Source organism: Cricetulus griseus, chromosome 5 (genome assembly GCF_003668045.3).
Source record: "Cricetulus griseus strain 17A/GY chromosome 5, alternate assembly CriGri-PICRH-1.0, whole genome shotgun sequence".
NCBI classification, from domain to species: Eukaryota; Metazoa; Chordata; class Mammalia; order Rodentia; family Cricetidae; genus Cricetulus; species Cricetulus griseus.
The window spans coordinates 178,871,326-178,894,990 of record NC_048598.1 but is presented as its reverse complement, the minus strand read 5'-3'; the positions used below and the strand labels follow the sequence as shown (position 1 = coordinate 178,894,990).

General features: G+C 42.2%; 1 pseudogene and 2 gene segments (V, D, J or C); all 3 read right to left on the bottom strand.

Annotated features, from left to right (window-relative positions):
- LOC113838437 lies at positions 1-656 on the bottom strand (annotated as a pseudogene).
- Positions 657-5,550: 4,894 nt separating this feature from the next.
- On the bottom strand, positions 5,551-6,041 carry LOC103161719. The segment is given in 2 exon segments: positions 5,551-5,915; positions 5,996-6,041. Coding segments are annotated over 2 exon segments (411 nt in total).
- Positions 6,042-22,272: 16,231 nt separating this feature from the next.
- On the bottom strand, positions 22,273-22,863 carry LOC118237696. The segment is given in 2 exon segments: positions 22,273-22,709; positions 22,818-22,863. Coding segments are annotated over 2 exon segments (483 nt in total).
- Positions 22,864-23,665: the final 802 nt, after the last annotated feature.

The window sequence follows — 23,665 nt, the reverse complement described above, 5'->3', positions numbered from 1 at the left end:
TTACATAAACAAGGCATTGCAGCATGAGAGAGAGAAATAACTCCAGGTCTTCTCTGTTCTTAGGGATTGAGAAGCAAAGTCAGTATAAACCAGGTGTTTTTCTATCCCTGTTCTAAAGACTAAAAGTTCCTGGGCTTCCTTAGGGCTGAGCGCCCCCTGCTGTCCCAGAGCTCCTCTGCAGGGAGGTTTTTGTCTGGGCTCATGCTGAAGTCCCCTCACTGTGTCTCTTGCACAGTAATATGTGGCTGTGTCCTCAGTGGTCACAGAGTTCAGCTGCAGGAAGAACTGGTTCTTGGCTGTGTCTCTGGTGATGGAGATGCGGCTCTTGAGGGATGGGTTGTAGCCGGTGCCACCATCATAATTTATGTACCCCATCCACTCCAGCTTCTTCCCTGGGAACTGCCTGATCCAGTTCCAGGTAACCACTGGTGGTGATGGAGAAACCAGTGACAGAGCAAGTGAGGGACAGCGACTGTGAGGGCTTCACCAGGCCAGGTCCTGACTCCTGAAGCTGGATCTGGGACAGGACACCTGCAGACAGGAAGAGTCAATTCTGTCAATCACATGTTGTCACATCCCCTCATGGACACATGTATGAAATGGTCACACTCACCAGGAAGGGCTGTCACCAGGTACAGAAGACCCAACAGTCTCATCTTCTAGGCTACACCCCCTTTTCTCAGAGGTCAGCCTCCTGTGAGAGAGATGTGAGCTCCCACAGCCCAGGAGGGGATTTAAGATAGAACTAGAAGATGAATTTGCATGTGGGGAGTGAGCCTTGTCCTTATAAAGAGGAGGGTGGATTCCACTCCATTTCCTCATTACAACACAGCCATCACTGTGTCTCATTTTCTATAGTGTGTGTCTGAGGTAAGACAGTTTGGGGACCACAGGGCCCACAGGACACACACACTGGCATGACCCCAGCTCCACTTTCTAGACCAATGCCCCCCCAATCTTATGCTCCTATGTATATTTTTGCTTTTTTCCATTCATTTCTTAATATTTTACATATTATTATTCTTTAATTAATTAATTTTATATTCAAATTCCAGTTTCTCCTCCCTCCTCTCCTTTTCCCTCTCCCACTCCCCCACCTCCCATATGCTCCTTGTAGAGTATAAGTCCTTCCCTAGGAAGCTACTAATTCTGTCCATCATCTCCTTGAGGCTGACCAAGGTGCCTCCCCACCCCCTGGCACCCCTGTGTCTAGGCTGGGCAGGTTCTCTCTCCATGTAGAATGGGCTCCACTAAGTCTGTTGTGCATTAGAGTTAGATCTTGTTCACACCATCAGTGGCCTCATGTATTGTCTCAGCTGCACCACTGTCACCTATATTAAGGGAGTCTTGTTCAGTCTTATGCAGGTTCCCCGTTAGTCAGACCAGAGTCACTGATCTCTCACTGTCTCAGGTCTGCTGATTCTGTGGAATTCCCCATCATGATCTTGACCCCTTTGTTCATATCATCCTTCCTCCCTCACTTTGATTGCACCCCAGGAGCTTGGCCCATTGGTTAGTTGTGGATTTCTGGATCTGCTTCTATCTGTTTATGGTAGAGGGTTAAAGCTTCTCTGGGGTTGAGGATTGTAGTCTGTGTATCTTTTGCTTCATTTCTGGTATCCACTTATGATTGAGTACATACTATATTTGTTTTGTGGGAATGCGTTTCCTCACTCAGGCTGTTTTTTTTTTCTAGCTAAGTCCATTTGTCTGCAGATTTTAGGATGTCTTTGTTTGTTACTGCTGAGTAGTACTCCATTGTGTAAACATATCACAGTTTCTTCATCCATTATTTGGTTAAGGGGCATCTAGGTTATTACCAAGTTCTGGATTTCACAAATAATGCTGCTATGAACGTATTTGCTGCTTCTGTATTTTTAGGTCTCAAGTCAACTCCAATCTACTATTCACACTTGGCTTCCTGAGTTCCTGGTTTCTGATTAGGAAGACCACACTGCTCAAGTTTATCTTCCCTTTTCCAGCCAAGTAATGTTTTCCCATCATTCCTAGAAAGTTAGCATGCTGTCATGTCATTGCAGCATGGGGTCCATACCTACTTCTGTTATGATAAATCTTTCCACCAAAAGCTGCCAAGCCCCCACCGCCACGTGTGCACTCTACACCAGCCACCTGCCTGAGTTAGGGCCCCAAGTAATGCACAGAGACACTTGTATCAGGTACAATGATGCTTGGTCAATGACTAGGATTCTCATCTGTTAGCTCAGTCTTAATTATCATATACCTATTTATTTTATAAGACTTATTGGACATCTTCCATTGGCGCTCTCCCTTACCGGTGGATTACATCGCTGCTGGAGGACACAAAGGGGAAAAAAAGGATACTTCCTGTTTCTCCTTGCTTAAATGAGTCTCCTTGCTATGTCACTTCCTGCCTGGATCACAACTTCTCTCCTACATTTCCCAGAATCCTCTTTGACTCCTAGTCCTGTCTAATTTGCTGTCTCATTGGCCAAACAGTATTTTATTTATCATCCATCAAGACAAACACATACACAGAAGCACTTCCCCATCATGCTTCTTCCTCCTTCCTGACTGTGGAGTGTAGAGGAAACACATGCTGATGGAAGAAGCCTCCATACTTCCTGCTCCCTCATCAACTCCAAAGTCCCCCATCCGTATTCACCACCTTGCTGTCTTTTGAATACAAATAAGATTCTAGTGAATAAAATACAATAAAGTAAAATTAGATAAAAATTGACACATTTGAACAGGAGAAAACAAACAAAAAACTGAATGACAAGAGCCCAAAAAAGGCACAAGAAACAGGTGTGGTTGCAGAGACCACCAGAATTATACTTAGGAATCCCATAAAAAGACAAAATGAGAAGCTGTTCTATATAGGCAAAGGAACTCTAGGATAAAATAAGAGATAAATAGATACATGTATAAAATAGAAATAAAGCCATGTGATATCATGACACAGGGAACCTCCCAAAGGTATTTGATTAGATCCTGATGGCATCTGCTGATGGATCTGCAGCCTGTGCTTAGGACTGTTTGGTTTCCTCCACCTCACACACTTTGAGAAATGTCATTTTTCAATTTAAAGATGTTATGAATTGGAGATATGTTCTAGGTTAGGGATGGGACCACATGCACACCTCCTTGTGCTCTAGAAACCCATCTGCTGTGGACAAATGCATGTCCTGGTTTTCTAATAGAGAAATTCTTTTTACTCTGAGTAAACTGGCTTCATGGTGATTGGGAGAGTCTTTGAAAAGGGTTATTTCTGTTATTGTAGCATTACCAGGAGAGTGACACAAATTTGAGGAACTAACAGATCCTGTAACCTTCTAGAGGAGGGTTCAGACTGCCATAGGAGATGGTCTCCTGGGCCTTGTATGTGGTTAACTGAAAGGAATAAACTCTGAGTAGAGTCAGGAAACACCCTTGCTGGCCTCTCTTCACTTAGTCTCCAAGCTCTGCATGAATAATTTATTTTGGTTTTCCTTTTTGATGCCTCATAGCAAAAATACTTAGCAATTTTATTGATTATATGGACTTGTTGTGATTTGAAAATCACAATACACAATATCAGACTGTGTACCTCTGTGTTTTCTTTGGCAGAAAATGGTCTCCAATTGATTATTTTCACCCCATGTAGGGGTTGCTCTGAAATGTTTGTAGACAGTTTTATTCTCTAAAAGCAATTCTTTATAGGTCAGGAAGGTTGTCTGAAGAACCTTGTGTTACTGTAATGCAGCAGGGTAGACATAAGATGGAGTTCTGTGGAGAATGGAAGCTTTGACTGTTCTTGAGAAATCCAGTCTCTCCCCATAGAAGTCAGCCCTATATACTTTGCATTAGTCCAGCAAGTTCACATCTATCAACAACCCAAGCTTCATATCACTGTTAGTTTTTCTGCTGAGAGTTCCCAGGGATATACAGATAAGGAATCTTCTTTACTTTCTATCCTGAGGCTGTGGTTTATATCAGAGCAAGAGAGTTCATGATGCTGATGAACCTTTATGCTTCACATGAGACATTGGTAGGACACTGGGCCTTGGAGGAAGAGAAATTTTGTATTAAAATTGTCAAATCGTAGCCATGCTATCAATGGGAGAATTATTTTTCCTAATATTCAGCTTATATAGAGCCAAGGTCTGTGTGTTCTCCTAAATAAAACAGAACAGAAACAAAAAGCCTACACAGACAGAATTGCTTAGATACGGACATATGAAAGTTATAACTGAGTCAAAAATTAAGAGTGGATATAGCAGTTGTCCTTGGTAGTATAAAGGAGAGTATCACTTCCTGTCACTTGGGAGACCAGGGTTCGATTCCCCGAGGGGGAGACTAGCAGACTTTTGCCGGGCATTGGAGGCACACACTTTAACCCCAGCATTTGGGAGGCAGAGGTAGAGGATCTCTGTGAGTTCGAGGCCAGCCTGGTCTACAAGAGCTAGTTCCAGGATAGCCTCCAAAGCCACAGAGAAACCCTGTCTCAAAAAAACCAAAAAAAAAGAAAGAAAGAAAAACAAAAACAAAAAAGAATTGATATAAGTTGGCCATGACACATAAAAATAAAAATCTCTCTCAATCTCTTTCTCCCTCTCTCTCTCTCTCTCTCTCTCTCTCTCTCTCTCTCTCTCTCTCTCTCTGTGTGTGTGTGTGTGTGTGTGTGTGTGTGTGTGTGTGTGTGCTTGTGCATGAGTTGGTGTGGGGGGGTGGGGTTATCATGTGCAATACACTGTTGTCCAGTCAGTGTCAATCAGTGTGAAAATAAAACTTGTGACAAAGACAATGAAATTGGGGAAAACAGGGGAATGATCAACTGGGCTCCTGATGACATCAACGCCTTTTACATCACCAGTTACCAATCCCGCTCCTCTGCCCCATGTTATATGAGCAGGAACCCTGAATGTCTGCAAAGTGACAGATTCTATATGGAGAGGACTTCACAAAACGATATTTGGCTCCATCATAATCTCTCAAATGATATGAAATTTGATTACTACCAACAAAAGCAATACAAGTTTAGACTTACCTATAAATGATTACATAGTATTTAAATTATGAGGAAATGTAAAGAGACTCCCCCAAATCTAGGGAGAAAACTTCCACCAAAGTATTTGGTGTGCAGTTAGATACATTACTGAACTTTTTGAAAGTTGTTTTTGTTTGTTCAGCTATTGTTGACTTTTATTTTCCTGGCAAAATTCATATTATAGTTTATACCCAGATACACCAATAACAATTCTAGTATCTTAGATTGAAAAACACACACACACACACACACACACACACACACACACACACACACACACTCTCATAATGTATTGTCACAGCGTCTTTTTCTCTGTTTCATTAAAGCAGAAGCATGCCAATGGAGGTGGTCACTGAGAAAGATCTCCTCAATGTCTAGATACTGTTGGATCACAGGGCTTACTCAATCAGCACCTCTTCATTCTCAGATGACATTTGGAAAGCTTGACAAACACCCTATAGGACTGTTAGGAGGAGGATGTAAAAGAGGCACTCAGATTTTTGTATTCTGAGAAAGTCCCCAGGCTAATCTTCTGTGTCCTCTCAGCTTCCTGCTCCTCCAGGGTTTCTGACACACTCAGGATTTGGTTGCAACACTGTGTTTCTCGCACAGTAATAGACTGCAGAGTCCTCAGATGTCAGGCTGTTGAGCTCCATGTAGACAGTGCTGGAGGATTTGTCTCTAGTCAGTGTGGCCTTGCCCTGGAACTTCTGATTGTACTTAGTATTACCACTATCAGGATCAATTATTCCAATCCACTCTAGTCCCTGCCCAGGCTTCTGCTCAACCCAGTGCATATAACCAAAAGTGAAGGTGTAGCCTGAAGTCTTGCAGGATATCTTCACTGAGGCCCCAGGCTTCACCAGCTCAGGCCCAGACTGCTTGAGCTGGACCTGGGAGTGGACACCTGGAAAGAAATGCAGAGTGGATGTTACTGTAACCTGAGTACATTCCCCATCCTTAACTCTGGAACTTGGTGCCCCTTACCTGAAGCTGCTGTCACCAGGAAGACGATGATCCAGCTCCATCCCATGGTGAGGACCTGTGTGTTCAGTGACTGTGGAGAGGACACTGATCATACGTTGTTGGTGGTGTAGACATCCCTGTATTTACCAACATAGACTCCTGTGATTTGCATATTCATGAGCAGGGTGCTTCTTAGATAAGGACCTAGTCCAGCTGAGAATGAGGAGGTAGAGGAGACCTGGGTCAGGCAGCAGGATGCTGAGGTCCAAATAGTGATGCTGTCTGAAGGAGGAGCCATTCCTGAGACCTGTGCAGACCCTACAGAAACATCAAGGCCTAATATTTCAATTTACAAATAGAATTGGAACCTGAGATATTTGGTCCTCCAGGTGAAGAGATTAGGCTCCATTGGGACTAATGATTGTGATTGGATATATCCAAAGCTCCTGAAATTAGCAGAATTTGTATTCTTCTCTCATGGAGGAACAAGATTTGCTTGGATTTTCCAGCTGTTTGCATCTCTGTGTTTCCCATATTTGTGTGTGTGTGTGTGTGTGTGTGTGTGTGTGTGTGTGTGTGTGTGTGTGTGTGTGTGTGTGTGTGTGTGTGTGTGTGTGTGTGTGTGTGTGTGTGTGTGTGTGTGTGTGCATTTGGTATTGTATTCTTTCTTTTTTGTCCATGTGTTTCTTTTTATAGAGACAAAGAAAGGATGTGGAATTGAGTGGTAAAGAGATAGTTAAAATCAGGGAGGAATTGGGCAGTGAGATTGTGATCTAAAAATACTATATGAAAAAATTTCAAATAACAAAAATAATTAAATATTAATAAGACAAACAAGAAAATAAAATGTGCAATATTTAACAAAGAGTTTTTCTGTGTTTGAATATTGGGGACTTCACATACAACCTTCAATAGTTGCTGTTCATGTATAGGCTTTTATATGAATTCCACAGAGAACATTTAGTCCCCTCCTATCCTCATCTTATTACTGTCCTGCTTATTTTTGGCTCCGCAGTGACCCCTCCTGGTCCTGAGCACCAATGCAATTTAGTATGTATTAGTTTACACTCAACCTTCACAGTGTAGCTTGAGCAGTAAGACATTCATGCTAATTCCGTGTTCACAGAGCTCAGCTGTGTGGGAAAGGGGTGCTTGTTTTTCAGGGAACACTGAATGGATGTGACAGAGAATGATTTTACATGGTTCCTGTATCATTACTAATGTTCCTCTAAAGTGGCCAGGGATTTACCTGCTGACAGTTGGATCCAGCTCGTCACTACCCTCTGCTTCTAAAGAGTGACTACAGAGAATTATGGCATGCTGAGTCACTGCTCTTTGAAAATTAACCATCTTGTCATTGCTTGACCCATCACATTTTGTGAGGCATCATGGAGTTGGTCCAGTCCTGCTACACTGAGAGGAAAATGTCATAGGTTTCCAGGTCAGAGTCCTTGACTCCTGGGACATTGTGTGCCTTCCAGTTCCTGATAAACCCAGGCACTCCCTCAGTGAGAGAATCTTTCAGGACACCTCTGCTTCTCCCTGTTTCCCAGAACACCTACTTGATTTCCCGAATCCTGAGAGTGGGATCTTCTTCACTGTCTGTCTCACTGTCTCTGTCTCTGTCCTCATCTCCTGGTCTTGGATCCCTCTTATTTGAATCACAAGGTCCATGGGCATAAATTTTCAAATGTACACTGAGAGAAAAATTTCCCTAAACTTCTTATTTGAGCTTTCTCCCTAGTTTATTTGTTGCATCACATTTAAATCAAATACAGACTGCTCCAGGCTTTCCCTCAAAATATGCATCCTGGAACAGGTTTAAAATGGCTCATCTCCTAGGGTCCAGGGCCACAAATTGCTCCAACTAATGCCCACATGTCTCTAGCCTAGAAGTTTCCTTAGAACCTGATCGGCCTGCACAGGACCAGCATTCCAGCTTCTATTGGCCCCACCCTGTTGTGGGAATTCACCCACCCAATAGTCTTTTAGGTTCCAGCCCCTTCCTGTTGGAGACTCAGGTGCTGCATGCAGACTGAGAGGGGCGCTCTTGTCTTCAACTGTGTTTGCAGATCAGGTCTCAGCTTCCAGATCTCTGGGCAGAAGACCTCAGTGGTTCTCTATCTATTTTTATTCATGAGTAAGTCCCAAATAAATACCTGACTTCCCTTTATCCAGGTTTTCATGGAATCTATTACAGTCAACCATTACAGCACCCAACAATGATGCCTCAGTGTGGCAGGAAGTAGTCATAGAGAAGATTACACATAGCTCCTAATCATTTGTTTATTATCAGTAAAAGCCTGAGATGTTAGCTTTCAAACCTGGGACAAATGAATGAGGTGCCAATTAAAAATATCACGGCCGAAAGTGAACACCATATCTCCCTGCTGCCCTCAGTCCCTATCTCTTACAGGGTCCTGCTGGCTGGCATCTCCTTCTACCTATCCTAAACATTCCAGCCCTGGGCTGGGCTTCCCTACCTGAGCTGCTCTCCTGTATATAATCCAACTGTTTCAGGGACCTGGTTCTTTTAATCTCTTTTGGGGGTCCTGAGTGCTTCACCTGGTTCCCCTGTGTTCCCTCCCCTTACCACTCCCCCCACTCGTCACATGACCCAGGGTAGTGTCCACTCTGGACTCTCACAGATGTCCAAGCCTCTGGCTATGCTCTCTGACATACCAATAATAAAGTTACTCCTCCACCATAAGTGCTGCAAGTCATGTTTTTTTTAAAAAAAATATTTCTTGTTTTCATTCAATAACAGCCTTAACCTTGTCACACAGGGTTACACCCTAGGTCTCAGGTGAGTTTCATGTAACTGGCTCATGTCTGTTTTGAACAAAGACCAGGAGTTAGAAGAACAAAATGTAACAGGAGACCCCATGATGAAAGTTACAGGTGAAGTAACTGCATCAGGGAAAATACAAATGGGTCACATCTGTGTCTGATGTGCACAGTGCTCAGGGAAACAGAAGACCTGAGACCTGTTAGGGTGTGGGGGTCACTGAGTGTTGCCTCACCTCCCCAGTGAGTCCCCTAATCCAGTCTCTGTCCTAACCGGATACCACTGAGTCTTTGTCTGAATCTCATGAGGGAAAATCCTCACCAATACTGCAGACCTCACTCAGCATTTGATCCTGTGTCATCACCAGAGTCATTTCTGCAATCAGAGGTGAGATATTTCCATGTAATTCACGTTAGACTGCGTGGTGTGTAATATTGTAAATTGTGGCAAAAGAGAACTCTGTTATTTCAGACCCCAAAGAACATAAACACAGAGAGCATCCTGAGAAACCAGTAGATGGGGCGACAGCTGTGACCACATAAACCAGCCCTCAGTCATGTCTGCACCTGTTCCTGCCCTGTCCCTCCCTCCATGTGTGACCTGCGCCCCCTGCTGATCCTGAGCGCTCCTGCAGGGAGGTTTGTGTCAGGTTCACACTGAAGTTCTCTCACTGTGTTTAGTGCAGTAATAAGTGGCAGAGTCTTCAGCTCTTAAGCTGTTCATTTGCAGGTAGACGCTACTTTTGGAGTCGTCTCTTGAGATGGTAAATCTGCCACTCACAGACTCCCCATAATGTGTTGCATAATTATTTGTTTTTTGTTCAATACTTGCAATCCATTCCAACCCCTTCCCTGGAGCCTGGCGGGCTCAGTTCATCCAGTGGTCACTGAAAGTGAATCCAAGGCTGCACAGGAGAGTTTCAGAGACTTTCCAGGCTGCACCAAGCCTCCCCCCGACTCCACCATCTGCACCTCACACTGGACACCTGTGAAAAGAGAATCGTGTTTGTAAACTCTCACAAATGTCCACTGTCCCTCTCAATCATCCACTCACACAGTATCATTTCTTATACATAAATTACCTTTCAAAAGAGCAACAAGGAAAACCCAGCTCAGTCTTAACTCCATGCTGAGTATTGAATGTTCACTGATGACCACTGAATGGGAGGACCAGGGAGTCCAGTGCTGGGTACCTCTGTCAGAGCTTCAGCATCAGGGTTGCTTTTCATGGGCAGAGGAGGGCATTATTTGCATGTCTTCCTGTTATATCCTGAACTCAGAGGCAGGAGCCTTAGTGAAGACAAATAATGGTACAACTCTTTGAGATGAAATTAGGAACCAAGTGGTGTTTAAAACATCAAAGCATCATTCATTTCCCCAGGCATGTAGCTTAGCTGCTAGAGTATTGTTTTGCATGCCTGAAGTCTGAGTTATCCCCACCTTTATATGGTAGGAAAGAGTTTGGAGTAGAAAAATCTTAGATTTTACTTATGCTTCGTCTATATGAAACTGTGTGCCATCAGAGAAAGAAAGAACATAGTAATGAAAAATAGACTATTAAGTTTGAATTCTTAGATTTACATAGAAATTTGTTTTCAGACTTCCTTTACTGTGCTCCCTAATCGTAAACTTCCCGCTCTCTTTGCATTAATTATTAAATTGATTCATAGTAATTTTAAAAGGAAAAACCAAAATATAATCATTTAATAAACATTGTATAAGGTTCAGTAAATAATGAATGCCTATGATTAATTGGATTAACAACATGTGGTGGAGGACAGAACCAAGTGCTATACTATTTCATGCATAAAGCTTGGAGATTGATGCTCAAAAAAATAAAAGAAATATTATATAAAGGTAAATACTATTTGAGATTGTTCTTTAACAATGATTTAAAACACATTTTGGTGACCCAGATTTAGCAATTAGTTCCTTCAGGGTTAACCTTCCCCACCCACCATACAGACCTGCTCTTCTCTATCACAAAGATACTGCCAGCTCTTCTATGGCCACCCAAAAACACCCAGAAGGACTATTTCCTTCCATGCCATGTCCTTCTGCTCTCTGATTCTACAATGACTTGCCTTTCACTCTCCATCAGCTAGGCCTGCTGTTTCTCACCTGGACCTTGAGGGACTTGCCTGCATCTGCATGGGACCACAAGGTAATCCACCTCCTTCCTCTCCCATAGCCTACTGTCTCCCTGTGACCTTCCCCCCATGCCATCGTGTTATCTTTGCTCTCTCCCACATCTTAGTCAGTGTTAACCATGGTCTTGCCTCTCTGAAGTTCTGGGTAGACATTGTTCTTACTTAGCATGCAAACCTCCTATTCCTCAAGGTTTTTGGTTCTCAGTGCTGTCAGATGGGCTGGGATTTTTAGAATCTTTCTTCCTCAAGCCATCTTTAACAGAACAGTACTTTTTGTTTTCTACTAGTTCTCAGTGATATCTAATATCATTCTTCTTGGCCACCTGAGCAGTGTGAGAAATAGGTGCTATCTCATAGAGTGGAGTAGTCCAGAATTAAATCAGATATTGACAGTTTACTGCAACAGAATGTATTTTGCCTGCATGGTTCTAAAGCAGAAAATTAAACACCAACCCAGATATAAACACTTTGACCTTCAATGGGGCTCTGCTTGTAACACACACACACACACACACACACACACACACACACACACACACACACACAAACACTTTCTAACTTTATTTTAAATGTATCCTTATATATTCAGATAAAAGCTCTCCCTCCCTCATCAATGATGTTCTCATTTTTGTAATTGCAGATGGAGACTATTACAGAGACCCATATCAGGCAAACTTGCATAGAACAAGTGACCCATGGATGCACAACTACACTGGATACATCTTCAATATTAACACAACACCAAAAGCTTAGGAAAATCCTTGAAGAGGGGATAAAAAGTGTGCACGGTGTAGAGGACCAGGAAGCCACTTTGAGATTGTATTTTCTAGACAGAAAGAGATGCTGATACCATGAAATCTTGATGATATAGATGTAGAAACTGGACTTCCATAGTATAGGGTTAAACCTATAAAAGATGAACTACTGGTAATCAATGGCTGCTGAGAGAGGGAGAATCAGTTTTCATCAAGGACAAGCTCTGTCATATTATTCAATTCCAAGTTCACTGCTCTAAACACAGGTACATGTACAAACCTATAACTGTACCCAATATGTTACTTACACACACACACACACACACACACACACACAGGTAAAATATTTATTAAAGTTGAAGAACTAATGAGTTTGTGGGGATAGTAAAAGTTGCATAAGGGAGGAATTTGATTGTTTATATTGATACATATAGTAGTCAGGTTACGAAATTATGAAAAATGTTTTATTTAAGATGCAAGAAGGACATCTCCTCTCACACACAACCCCTTTGGTAAGTGTTATGTTTTCAGTGCCAAACATTGAATGGGAAGACTGGGAATACAGTGTGGGGGCTTCTCAGTCAGAGCTCTGAGTTTTGTGGTGGATGCATTAGACATACAATTGTCTAGGGAAAATGACAGAGAAAAAAACTGGGTTATAGGGAAAGAATTAAATAATTACATATTATTTCTTTTGTATTTGTGACATAATGCAAAGTGTCAATTCATTATGGTCTGACAGAGGCCATTATTACAAAATTTTGATCATTTTAAAAGGAATAACAATGATTATGATTATTGAATGCTGATATTAAATTGAAGTAACTGGTTTAAAGGGTATAGTTTAGTTAAGATTCATGCAACATGATTGGTGTGTGATACCCAGATTGAAAAATAATGATATGGTTGGGAAGTGGTATTACACACCTTTAATCCTAGTACTTTGGATGCAGAGGCAGGGAGATCTCTGTGAGTTCAAGGAAATCTGTTCTATAGAGCATTTTCCAATTTTCCAGGACAGGCTCCAAAGCTCCAGGGAGAAACTCTGTCTCAAAAAGGAAAACCATGGTATGTAAACTCTATAGAGTGTTATTTATCTGAAAAACACATTGTAAAATTTGAATATTTTTGTGTTTCTTATTAGTCTGTTGTGGGCTGTGTTGGATGTAGCATTCCTGAACAGCAGGTTACTATTTTTAATCTTCCTTAAATAGTAAATGAACCATGTTTTTGAGTACGAAACGGTGGAGAGAAATCTAGAGCCTCCACTCAGGGACTCTGCTCGGGTGTCCCTCCATCAGTGCATCCTGTCCCCTCCCCAGTACATTGGACTCTGTCCTGATTGGGGGAGACTCAGCATGAAGAGCCCTTAGATCACCTCTCCACAAGACAAGACTGTCTAGTCCTGGTTCCAATTGAGGAATTCATTCTATTATGAGATGTTCTGTCTTCATGGTGATAGGGAGGGTATTTGCATCGTGTCATTTATGTTTCTGAAGCATTCTCAGGAGAGAGACAAAGTCTAGGAACTACCTGAACTTCTCCATGTCACATGTTGTATCCGTGTACACATGGCGTATAACTGTCCCAGAAGATGGTCTCCTGGGTCTTCTACATGGTTAAGTCAGTGCAATAAACTCTGGGTACAATCAGGAAACACTCTTGCTGGCCTCTCTGTACTTACTCCCCAGGCTTTGCTTAACTACTATATCTAGGTTTTCCCTTTTGATGTCTCATGCAACAATATTTAGCAATATTCTCGATTATACAAACTTGATGTCATTTTACAGTCATATCTTAAATATCAGAATGTTATCCTTTGTGTTTTCTTTGACAGAACATGGTCTCCAAGAGACCAAAAATATTCCTTTGTAGGGATTGCTCTGTAATGTTTGTGGACAGATTTATAATGTTTCCACATCATGTGCAGGTCAAGAATGTTGTCCCAGGAATCTTGTGCGACTGAGAGACATCATGGTAACCATATGGTGGAGTCCTGTGAAGCAACCTTTGTCTCAACTTGAGAAATCCAATCTGTCCCCATAGAAATCATCTCTATGAACCTTGCATGAGCCTTGCAAGATCACATATAACAATGACTGGACACATCATTCATATAACATTTTAATCTTTCTGTTGATGGTTCCTGGAATTCACCAATAAGGGAACCCCTCTTGACTTTCTATCCTGACACTGAGGTTTATATTTGAACAAGAGATTTCATGATGTTGTAGACCCTTTAACTTGCACAGACTAGAGAAGGTAGACTATGCCTTGGAGGATGAGGGAATTATGTTCACCTTTAACTGGTTCAGTGTACACTTCCTGAGTATCATGACATCTGCTGGCATAGGCCCAGAGGATAAGGAAGGATAATGATGAAATTTGAGAAGAAATTCCAGGAGTAAAATAACTTTACTGGCAGGAAATCAGACATCCCAATCAACTCTCTACCTGAGATTGCTCATGTGTGTGAAAGGATCTAGTCAGATGGGAAAGAAAATTGGCTTTCTGGCCCTATGTTCTTGTTTATAAAACTTTTTGGCTTCATGTGAGTGAATAAAAATAAATAAATAAAACAATTTGCACGAGAGAATCCCACTATCAACTGTGTTGTTTTCTTTTTTCTAATTATTCTTTTAATTGAAATAATCAGTTTGTGGCCATGGTACCAATAGCAGTATTAATTCTCTTATTGACAATAAGGCATTGTACAGTCAAGGTGCATGTGCATTCTCCTTATTTAAAATAAAAACAAAAACATGAAAAAGCAAACATAGACATAAATAATTGTATTCAGACAAGTCAAAGTTATAACAGAGCCAAGAATTAAGAGAAGGCTTAAGTCGGCCATAATGCCTCTAACAACAAAAAACTGCATGTGAGTGTGTATGTGTGTGTAGAGGCTCTGTGCACTGGACACTGATGTCCATTCAGCATCAGTCATTGTCAGTGCAGAATTGAGAAAAACATAATCTGCAGGCAACAGGGCAGTGAGCATGCAGGGCTCCTGATAACAGGCACTGGTGTCTTACATTCCCAGTGTGGAATCCCACAGCTCTGTCCTAAATGTTACCTGAACAGGATGATAAAGGACGCCAATTGGAGGAGTATTCCTCTTTCTCCACATCCTCTCCAACATACACTGTCATTTGTGGTATTGATTTTAGCCATTCAGACAGGAGTAATATGGTATGTCAGAGTGGTTTTGACTTGCATTTCCCTGATAACTAAGGATGTTGAGCACTTTCTCAAGTGTCTTTCAGCATTTTAGATTCTTCTGTTGAAAATTCTCCATTTAATTCTGCACTCCACTTTTAATTGCATTTTTTGGCGTTTTGGCGGCTAGTTTCTTGAGTTCATTGTACATTTTGGTGATCAGCGCTCTGCCAGATGTCGGGTTGCCATTTCAGGTGGGAGTGCAAACTTGTACAACTACTTTGGAAATCAGTATGATGGTTTCTCAGGAAAATGGGAATCAGTCTAAACTCAAGGTCCAGCAATTCCACTCTTGGACATATAGCCAAAGAATACACATTCATACAATAAGGACATCTGTTCAACTATATTTATAACAGCATTATTTGTAATAGCCACAACCTGGAAGCAACCTAGATGCCCCTCTACTGTAGGAGGGATAGAGAAAATGTGGTAATTCACACAATGGAGTATTCATCAGTGGAAAAAAACAATGGAATCTTGAATTTGCAGGCAAATGGATGGAAATAGAAGAAAACATCCTGAGTGAGGTAACGCAGTCACAAAAAGATAAGCATGGTATGTACTCACTCATATATGATTTTAGACATAGAGCAAAGGATTGCCAGTCTACAATCCACACTGTCAGAGGAGCTAGGTAACAAGGAGGACCCCAAAGGAAGATTGCATAGTTCCTTGAAGAATGGCAGGGGGACAAGAACCTCTGAACAAAGTGGGAGCACATGGGGAGAGGAAGAAGGTGGGAGGGAAGAAGGGGAGATGGGAGAACAAGAGGACTGAGAAAGGGGAGGAATAGAGGAGGGCAAGAAAGATGCCTTGATAGAGGGAGACAGTACAGATATGCAGAGAGGTCTGTCTCAAGGGAAATGTTAGGGGATCCACAGGGATGGCCCCAATAAATCCAGGCAGTGGTGGAGAGGGTGCCACTGATGCCCTTCCCCTATAATGAGATTGATGTCTACCTTGTTTATCATTCCTAGAGTCTTCATTCAGTAGCCATTCCAAGCACAGACAGGCACCCACAGCTAAGCACTAAACCATACTCCTGCAATCTACTTGTGGAGAGGGAGGAGGGATGAAAAAGGAGCTGAGACAGTGATGCAGAAAGAGGCAGAAACAGTTGGCCTCACCTAGTGAGAGCATGGAGACCCTAGTCATAAAGCTGGGGAAACAGCATTAGATCAAACCAGGCCCTCTGAATGTGGGTGCCAGCTAGGAGGCCAAGGCAGTCTATGGGGACTCTAAAGGTGGATCCAGTGTTTATCTGTAGAGCACAAATGGACTTTGAGAGCACATTCCCTATGGATGGATCCTATGCAGCCCAGATACAAAGAGGGCCTAGGCCCACTCCTGAATGATATGATGGACTTTGAAGGTCCCCTCTGGAGGGTCTCAATATCCCTGGTGAGGAGTTGGGGGATGAGTTGGGGGTGTTGTTGGGGAACATGGAATGATGGAAGGGTGAGGGAATGTGGGATGCATATGTAAATATGTAATTAAATAATTTAAATGAAAAATAAAAGGAAGCCAATTAGGGTCACTAGGGTTTATTAACAGGTGAAACAGAATCAGTCTACTACAGTCCAGGACAGAACAAAGCTGCCACACTGCTCTGGGTCCAGCAGATACTCCATCTGTTCTGCCTTGTTCCTCTCTCTCTCTCTCTCTCTCTCTCTCTCTCTCTCTCTCTCTCTCTGTTATATGCATGACACTTCCACCAATACTACTAGTTTTACTTATTTCACAAATAAAACCAAATGTCAAGTTTGCATATACAGGAAAAGATCAATGTGCTCTTCATATAAATTATTCCTCAGCCTAACAGATTGAATGACATACAGCATAAAGCAAAAGCGCATCACCTTTCTCCAGTTAATATAGACTCTGGTTCTGCCTTGACAACTGTAACCATTCCTATAATGGAAACGACCTACCTAACCCAAATTAATGGTGTTATCAAGGAATATTGCTTATTATAAGAAAGAGATGAATACTTGCACATAGGGTGGGTCTTCCTAACTCAATTAACCTACTGTAGAACTACTGTCACAGGAACATCCAGGGACAAAGCTAGTGTAAATACTCCACTAAAAGAATGCCCAAGACTCATTTCCCAGGTGACTCTAGGTCCTGGAAATTTAGCAATCTATATAAACACGGGCAACAAAGTTCAGAAATTGCTTTTAATTGTTGAACAAAGTGATGTGGGAAATGCAAGAATGATCCAAGTGTAAAAATGCATGTGATAAAATTCACATTGCTCAGGTCTGAGCCCAGTATGTACCCTGGGAAGAGGAAGGGAGAGTTTAGATTTCTTAGGATTCTGGGGTACAGGAGGTTGATTCTGCCTTTCTCTTGGTTCCTCCTGAATCTCAAACACTATCCTAGTAAGGAAATCCCATGGATAATCTGCTAACAATCACACAAATAAAGGTCTATGCTTTCCTGATTGGCAAATGTAATCACTTTTATTTCTGGTAGATCACTCACTCTGCATTGTTTTACTTATGCAATAAAAATACTGAGTGACTTTACAAAAGAGTCAGAATATTGATCAAAATGATTAAATATTGAAACAGCTCAGGACATGGGTGACTTTAGAGGCAAAACCATTTTGAACTTAGGGCTAAAACAGGTCTGTATTTCTCAGAACAGATTATTAGTGACAAATCTGCTTAGAGATAATAAAGACGGACCAACTCTAGGAAGTCTGAACCTCAGAGACCTGCAATGGGAATGAAACCAGAATTACAGCAGAGACATGGGTCATGAAGACAGTCTTGGTGATGTCATGGAGGACAATGACAAATGAGCTGATGGAAACTGAAATATTATCTCGTATCTCTGATGATTCTGCACATATTCTGAGAAAATGTCTGAACAATGATATTTAGAAAACTCCATAGATTCCTACCTGATTAACATCAGTGCAGGAGGATGGAAATTATAAAAGAGGGAAGAGTATTGCAGTTTAGCAACTGGCTGGAAATTGTTGCAAACTTCAATCAGGTTGCACATTTACATGAAAGAATAAAAAATAAGTTTGTTTTCTCTACCCAAATGTTATAATATATTGAATATCCATAGATACATAACTGATTGGGGTGACTCTAGTATGTTTTATTTAAATTTGCTTCATGAGAAAAATATTTCTAGACAATATATTCCCCCTCTGTCACATACTCCCAAACTTCTCCCCTCCCTATCAACACAACTCTAAAGCCTTTATTTCTCTCACTCCTTAAACAAATGAGCAAAAAACAAGAAACTATCATCAATCTATGTATCTCATAAACACACACATTCTCTCAAGGATACAAAATCAGAAACCAAAATATGCACACATACAAAAATATCAATGAAACAAAGAAGCTTAAATAAAGTTATATAAGACAAAAGCTGTCCAAAATGTCATTGTTCAAGTTTTTTTTTGCTAATTCCTGGTCATGGGGCGTAATTAATATAGCCAGTGAAGTGTGATTAATATACCAGTGAGCCTAATTTAATTGGGCCAATTTTTCTCCTTTGCTAGTGGTTATAAATTGCAGATAGTTTCTTGATTAATAGTGGGAGCCCTTGTCCACTTGTAACACTCAGCCCTGAGAACCCTTCTGACTGGAACTTGTGCAAGCCTTGTGCTTGCTACCACGGTCTCTGTGAGTTCATGTGTGCATCAGTCTGGCTGTGAGTGCAGGAAACTGTTTCCTTGGAGTCATTTATCACTTCTCACTCTTAGGATCTTTCCACCTCCTTCCCTGAATTGTTTGCACAATCCTGAGGGTGAGGGTTGATGAAGACTACCCACTTATAGCGAATGCCCAAATATACATCACTCTCCACATAGTGTCCCTTTCTGTCTAAGTCAGTTTCCACATACGGAAAAAGAGAATGTTCTCTGCTGATGGCTGACTTAGGCCCTGACTTATGTGTCTATGAGGGCACATGATTAAGAATAATTTTATTGACATGTTCCTTTATGAGAAAATAGCATTTGGTTTAACCTGGGGCTATGGTGTATCTAGACCCAGTTTCTTCGCCTTCTTTGCAATGTCCAACATGGGTTTCATCTCATGGACAGCACATGAAATCCAAACAGAGAATGATCAATTACATCCACAACAATTGCAACAACATATCTCATGGGATGGTCACCATTATGACTCACAGCATTTGTATCTAGGCTGGTTATTGCCCTTCTCATTCTCATGGAAAAATATCTTCAATAGCTATGAATGCCATTCAGTAGAAGAGAAAACATCTAGTTAAATACCAGATCAACTTCCCAGTGTCCAATGTGATACACAAGTGTTGTCCTCAGCATTATGACCTTATCACCAGTTTGTGGAGAGAACCAAGAGCCTTGGCAATAGGCTGAGATATCTCAGAGTTTCCTTAGCAATTCTTTCACCAGAGTCTCAGTTTATGAGTGCTTACTTAGTAAGCCCATCTCCCCAGTATGGAATTATTCACTGAAGGAGAAATTACAGTAATTTAGAAATTCCTGCTGTGGGAATTTGAGAGAAAGTACAGAGTGAAACAATAGCTTTTAACCACCTGGCTTGAGCACCAGACTTCCTTAATCATTGTATAACCAAACACAGGCAGACTCATTTCTAAACATCTTAAAAATGAATGATGGTGTATAACAGGAAGCCCGGACTCTGAAGTTAGCAGTGAAGAGGAAAACTCAGAGGCTTACAGGAAAGATGTAACTCTCTCCCCATATTAGGAAGGGAAAGAGATGAGAAGCTTCCTGAAATTTTGTACAGATATCAAATGAGGCTGTGTCTCCGTGGTGCTCAATACTCGAGCACAGTAGTATGTGGCAGTGTCTTCAGTATCCACACTGGCGATCTTCAGGGTTACTCGGTTGTTGGAGGTGTCCTTGGAGATTGTGAGGCAGCTCTTCAGGGATTTATCATCATTCCACCAAATGTGTGCCAGCCACTCCAGACCCTTCCCTGAGGGCTGGCGGATCTAGCCGACACCCATACCATATGTGCTCAGTGAAAACCCAGAGAAAGAGCAGGTCAGACTGAGAGTCTGGGAAGGCTGCAACAGCGCAGGTCCAGACTCCTTCAGGGTAACCTGGGATAAGACATCTGTGGAGGAAAAAGTAGAAGGTAAGGTTGACACAGAGTGAATTATGGGAGATCATGCAGTAGGAATCCATGGTACTCACATGCAGGCCCAATCAGCAGCAGGAATAAGGAGGCAAACAGGGCCATGGCTGCACACCAGTGAGTGCCCAGGCCCAGGTTTGGCTTTTCAACCTATGCTTGGGTGGAGCCAGGAGAGATTTGCATTCTCTCACCAGGAGCTGACTCTGATGGAGGACTTAAATTATGGGTCTCAGGTGGATCCAGTCTGAGATGAGGTACACAGGATGTCTCAGGGAAGTTCACTTCTGCTCACCATAGACAGGAGCCCACATGAGAAGACCTAGGTCCTCAGTAGGCACCACATCTGTTGAGAACTGTGTGAATTCAGCAATCAACAGTATGTGTCATTTGCAGGCTGGCAGTTATGCAGTCTGTAATTGCATGGAAGAGAGTTGTATTTCATTGACTTTACTAATCTGTCAATCTCCTGCCTCACATATTTGATATTCTATTCATTCAACATTAGTAGCTTCATTTTTACACTGCCGTCTATTTCTGAAAACTTTAAAAACAGCAGCAACAAAAAACATAACCTGTAGCAGAGACATGGTCAGTTATCTCAATTCTCTCAGATGCTGAGCATCCTGGAGAAAGGGAAGAAGGACAGAGAATGATGAAAGTCACAGCTCACAGGGCCCAGGGATTTCTTCACAGGTTCAGTGATGTTAAAGAGCAATGCAGTCTGCTTTTTTCTTGTGACTATTGATGTTTAAAGCCAATAACTTCCAGCTCCAAGGTCCTGCAGTTTCTTCTGCACACTGGGTTGGGAGAGGAAGCCAGGGCTCACAGGAAGTGCTCTCTGGCCTCCTGTGCACCTGCTCATGAATACTGTTGGTTTCCAGCCCCCTGATGGAACACTGACTCCCTACAGCATGCTGGCCCCAGGCTGATGGTCAGAGCATCATGATGGCTCCCTTCATCCAGAATAAAGTCCTGTCTCACAGCCAATCCATGACTTGAAAATGGGGAAGAAAAGACTTCAGAATAACATAATTTTCTGATAATTTCAGACTATGCTTTAAATTATTGTTTACTTCTGCTATTAGCATGATAATTACATAAACAATGGTGACTTCTTGTGCCATGTGAAACAGTTCCTCTACTGAGCATTTAGCTGTTGCTCTTTCCAGATATTGATCTCTCCTGTGTTAGATGTTTCAATATTTCTCATAATGTCAATCATGATGCTAAATGATTTCTGGTCTGAGGGGGCACAGTTCTGTCACAGTCAGTTACATAGCTTAGAGACTTGGAATTAGATGTTTCTCTCTACATCTCACACAGGAAAGAGAATGGACATTTTTGTCTCTTGTGTCCTCTGTGATTCTCTCTCTCTCTGGCATGAACTCACAGCCTCATTCAGAATTCAAATGTGTTTTTTTCTCCATGGGAGTGTACAGATATATTCACTGTACCATTCATAGGTTTATTAATTTCAATTCAAATCACTGTTTGTCATTTAATTCTCTATCTTCATCAAGTTCTAGGTTTGTGTGAAAATCACATGAGCAACCATTTATGTGAGCAGACACCTGACAATTACAGCGATCACAATGCTGGGGAGTCCCCAGCTCTCTACTTCCTAACATAGCTACAGACACAAAGAAATCCATGCATCCCCTGTGCACACCCATGTTCCCAGGTGCCCGGCCTTATTCTACAATGCATCTCTAGGATATATCTGTCCTTAACTCATTCGCATCTTTCAACACAAAGGGATCAGTTTAAACAAATTTCCACGATGAACAGAGATGAAAGTCATGCAGTAATAAACTGAGTTAGCTAAAAACACAGCTGGGTCACATCTGGATTACAGCGCACAGTCCTCAGTTAGAGGAGAGGAGGGAAGGTGCAGGGAAGTATCCCGGCCTGCTAGGGATGATGGTAACGATCTCGGCCCCACCTTCCCCTTGGTTTTCACCTAAACACAAATTTATGAGTATTATAATCAAGAAATCTGAACAAGACTCTGCCTAGAGTAAGAAAGGACTCAGGAAAGTCCAGGAATTCCTTATCATGTGATTTCAGTGACTGTGTTAATGTCCTTTATGTCCTCATAGCTGTCGGTTTGCATCTTGTTATGGGGACTGTGCTTCATATTTTTAAAATAGTACAAAGAGAACATGTAATGTTTTGAGGACACTGTATCCCTTCACATCACACGTGGAGACAGAATTTCCAGAAAACAGCAAGAAAAAGTGCAGCCCAGACATCTGATGGGTGCTTCATCTAACCCTGTCTACATAATCTCCTGGGATGGACCTGCGTTCAGTGTGTGCTTTGCGCTCCCTGGTGTCCGTGAACGGCCTCACAGTGAGGATTATGTTTGGGTTCACACTGAGATTACTCACTGTGTATCTAGCACAATAATAAGTGGCGGTGTCCTCAGACTTCACACTGTTCATTTGCAGGTACAGAGTGTTCTTGGAATTGTCTCTGGAGATGGTGAAACGGCCCTTAACGGATGGTGCATACCTTGTGGTACTGCCATCATATTTAATATCTCCAACCCACTCCAGGCCCTTGCCGGGAGACTGGCGGACCCAGCTCATCCAGTAGCTACTGAAGGTGAACCCAGAGGCTGCACAGGAGAGTTTCAGGGTATCCCCAGGCTTCACCAGGCCACCCCCAGACTCCACCAGCTTCACTTCACACTGAACACCTGAAAACACACAAAAAATCCTGGTCAAGAAATCATCACACATGTCCATTGTCCCTCAGATTATTGGGCCACTCACACAGTCAGCATCTACTGCTCTCCATAAATTACCTTTTAAAAGAGCAACAAGGAAAATGCAGCTCAGCCCCAACTCCATGCTGATCCCTGAGCGAAGTCTTGGGATCCACAGCTGAGCTCCTCTGTCTGAGCTGTAAGGTCAGGACTGGGCTGCTTTTCATGAGCAGAGAGAGGGCCCATTTGCATGTCTTCCTGCTTTATAGCAAGCTCTGTAGTGGAGCCTGGAGATGGTAGGTCCTATGTTTGTTGTTAATTTGCTGGAGGAATCAGATCATAATGTTAATGTTGGGGAAAGGGAATTAAGTTAGACCTTTTTATAAGCTTATCCCATTATCTCTTTTACAAGCAAGAGACTCATTTTGTTGTTCATTTCAACTCAATTCTCCGTGTCTGGGATTACAAACCAGAGTGACATTGCTCTGTGGTGCTTATTTCTGTAGGAGTTGGCACTGCTGTGTGGACCTCATCCTTGATGAACATAAAATTCTCTGCATAGCTATAGCTTTGTGTGCAGCTGCTGCCTGAGTTTGGGAATTCCTGTTCTTTATGGAGGTCATGTGACATGCCTGAATTCCAGTGTTCAGCTAATCCCATGCATGAGCCTTTTCCAGACACTCTGTGAATTTCTTATGTTTTCCTCTAATTCAGTTTTCCTTTGCTGCATGTTTACCTATTGGTGCCTAGCAATGGGGAGTGACTGAGAATCTGAACTTCAAGGTGGAGATGAGCTTTGATTTCTGCTTGTCTGCAGGGGGCCCTGTCAGAGGATCTGCAGGTGGCAAGAGAAGTTCAGGTGTCACCTGACCATGAGGTGAAGCCCTGGTGGGTGAATCTCTGATAGGCAAAACCTGAGACCACAGACTCCAAAATGTCTTTTGCTT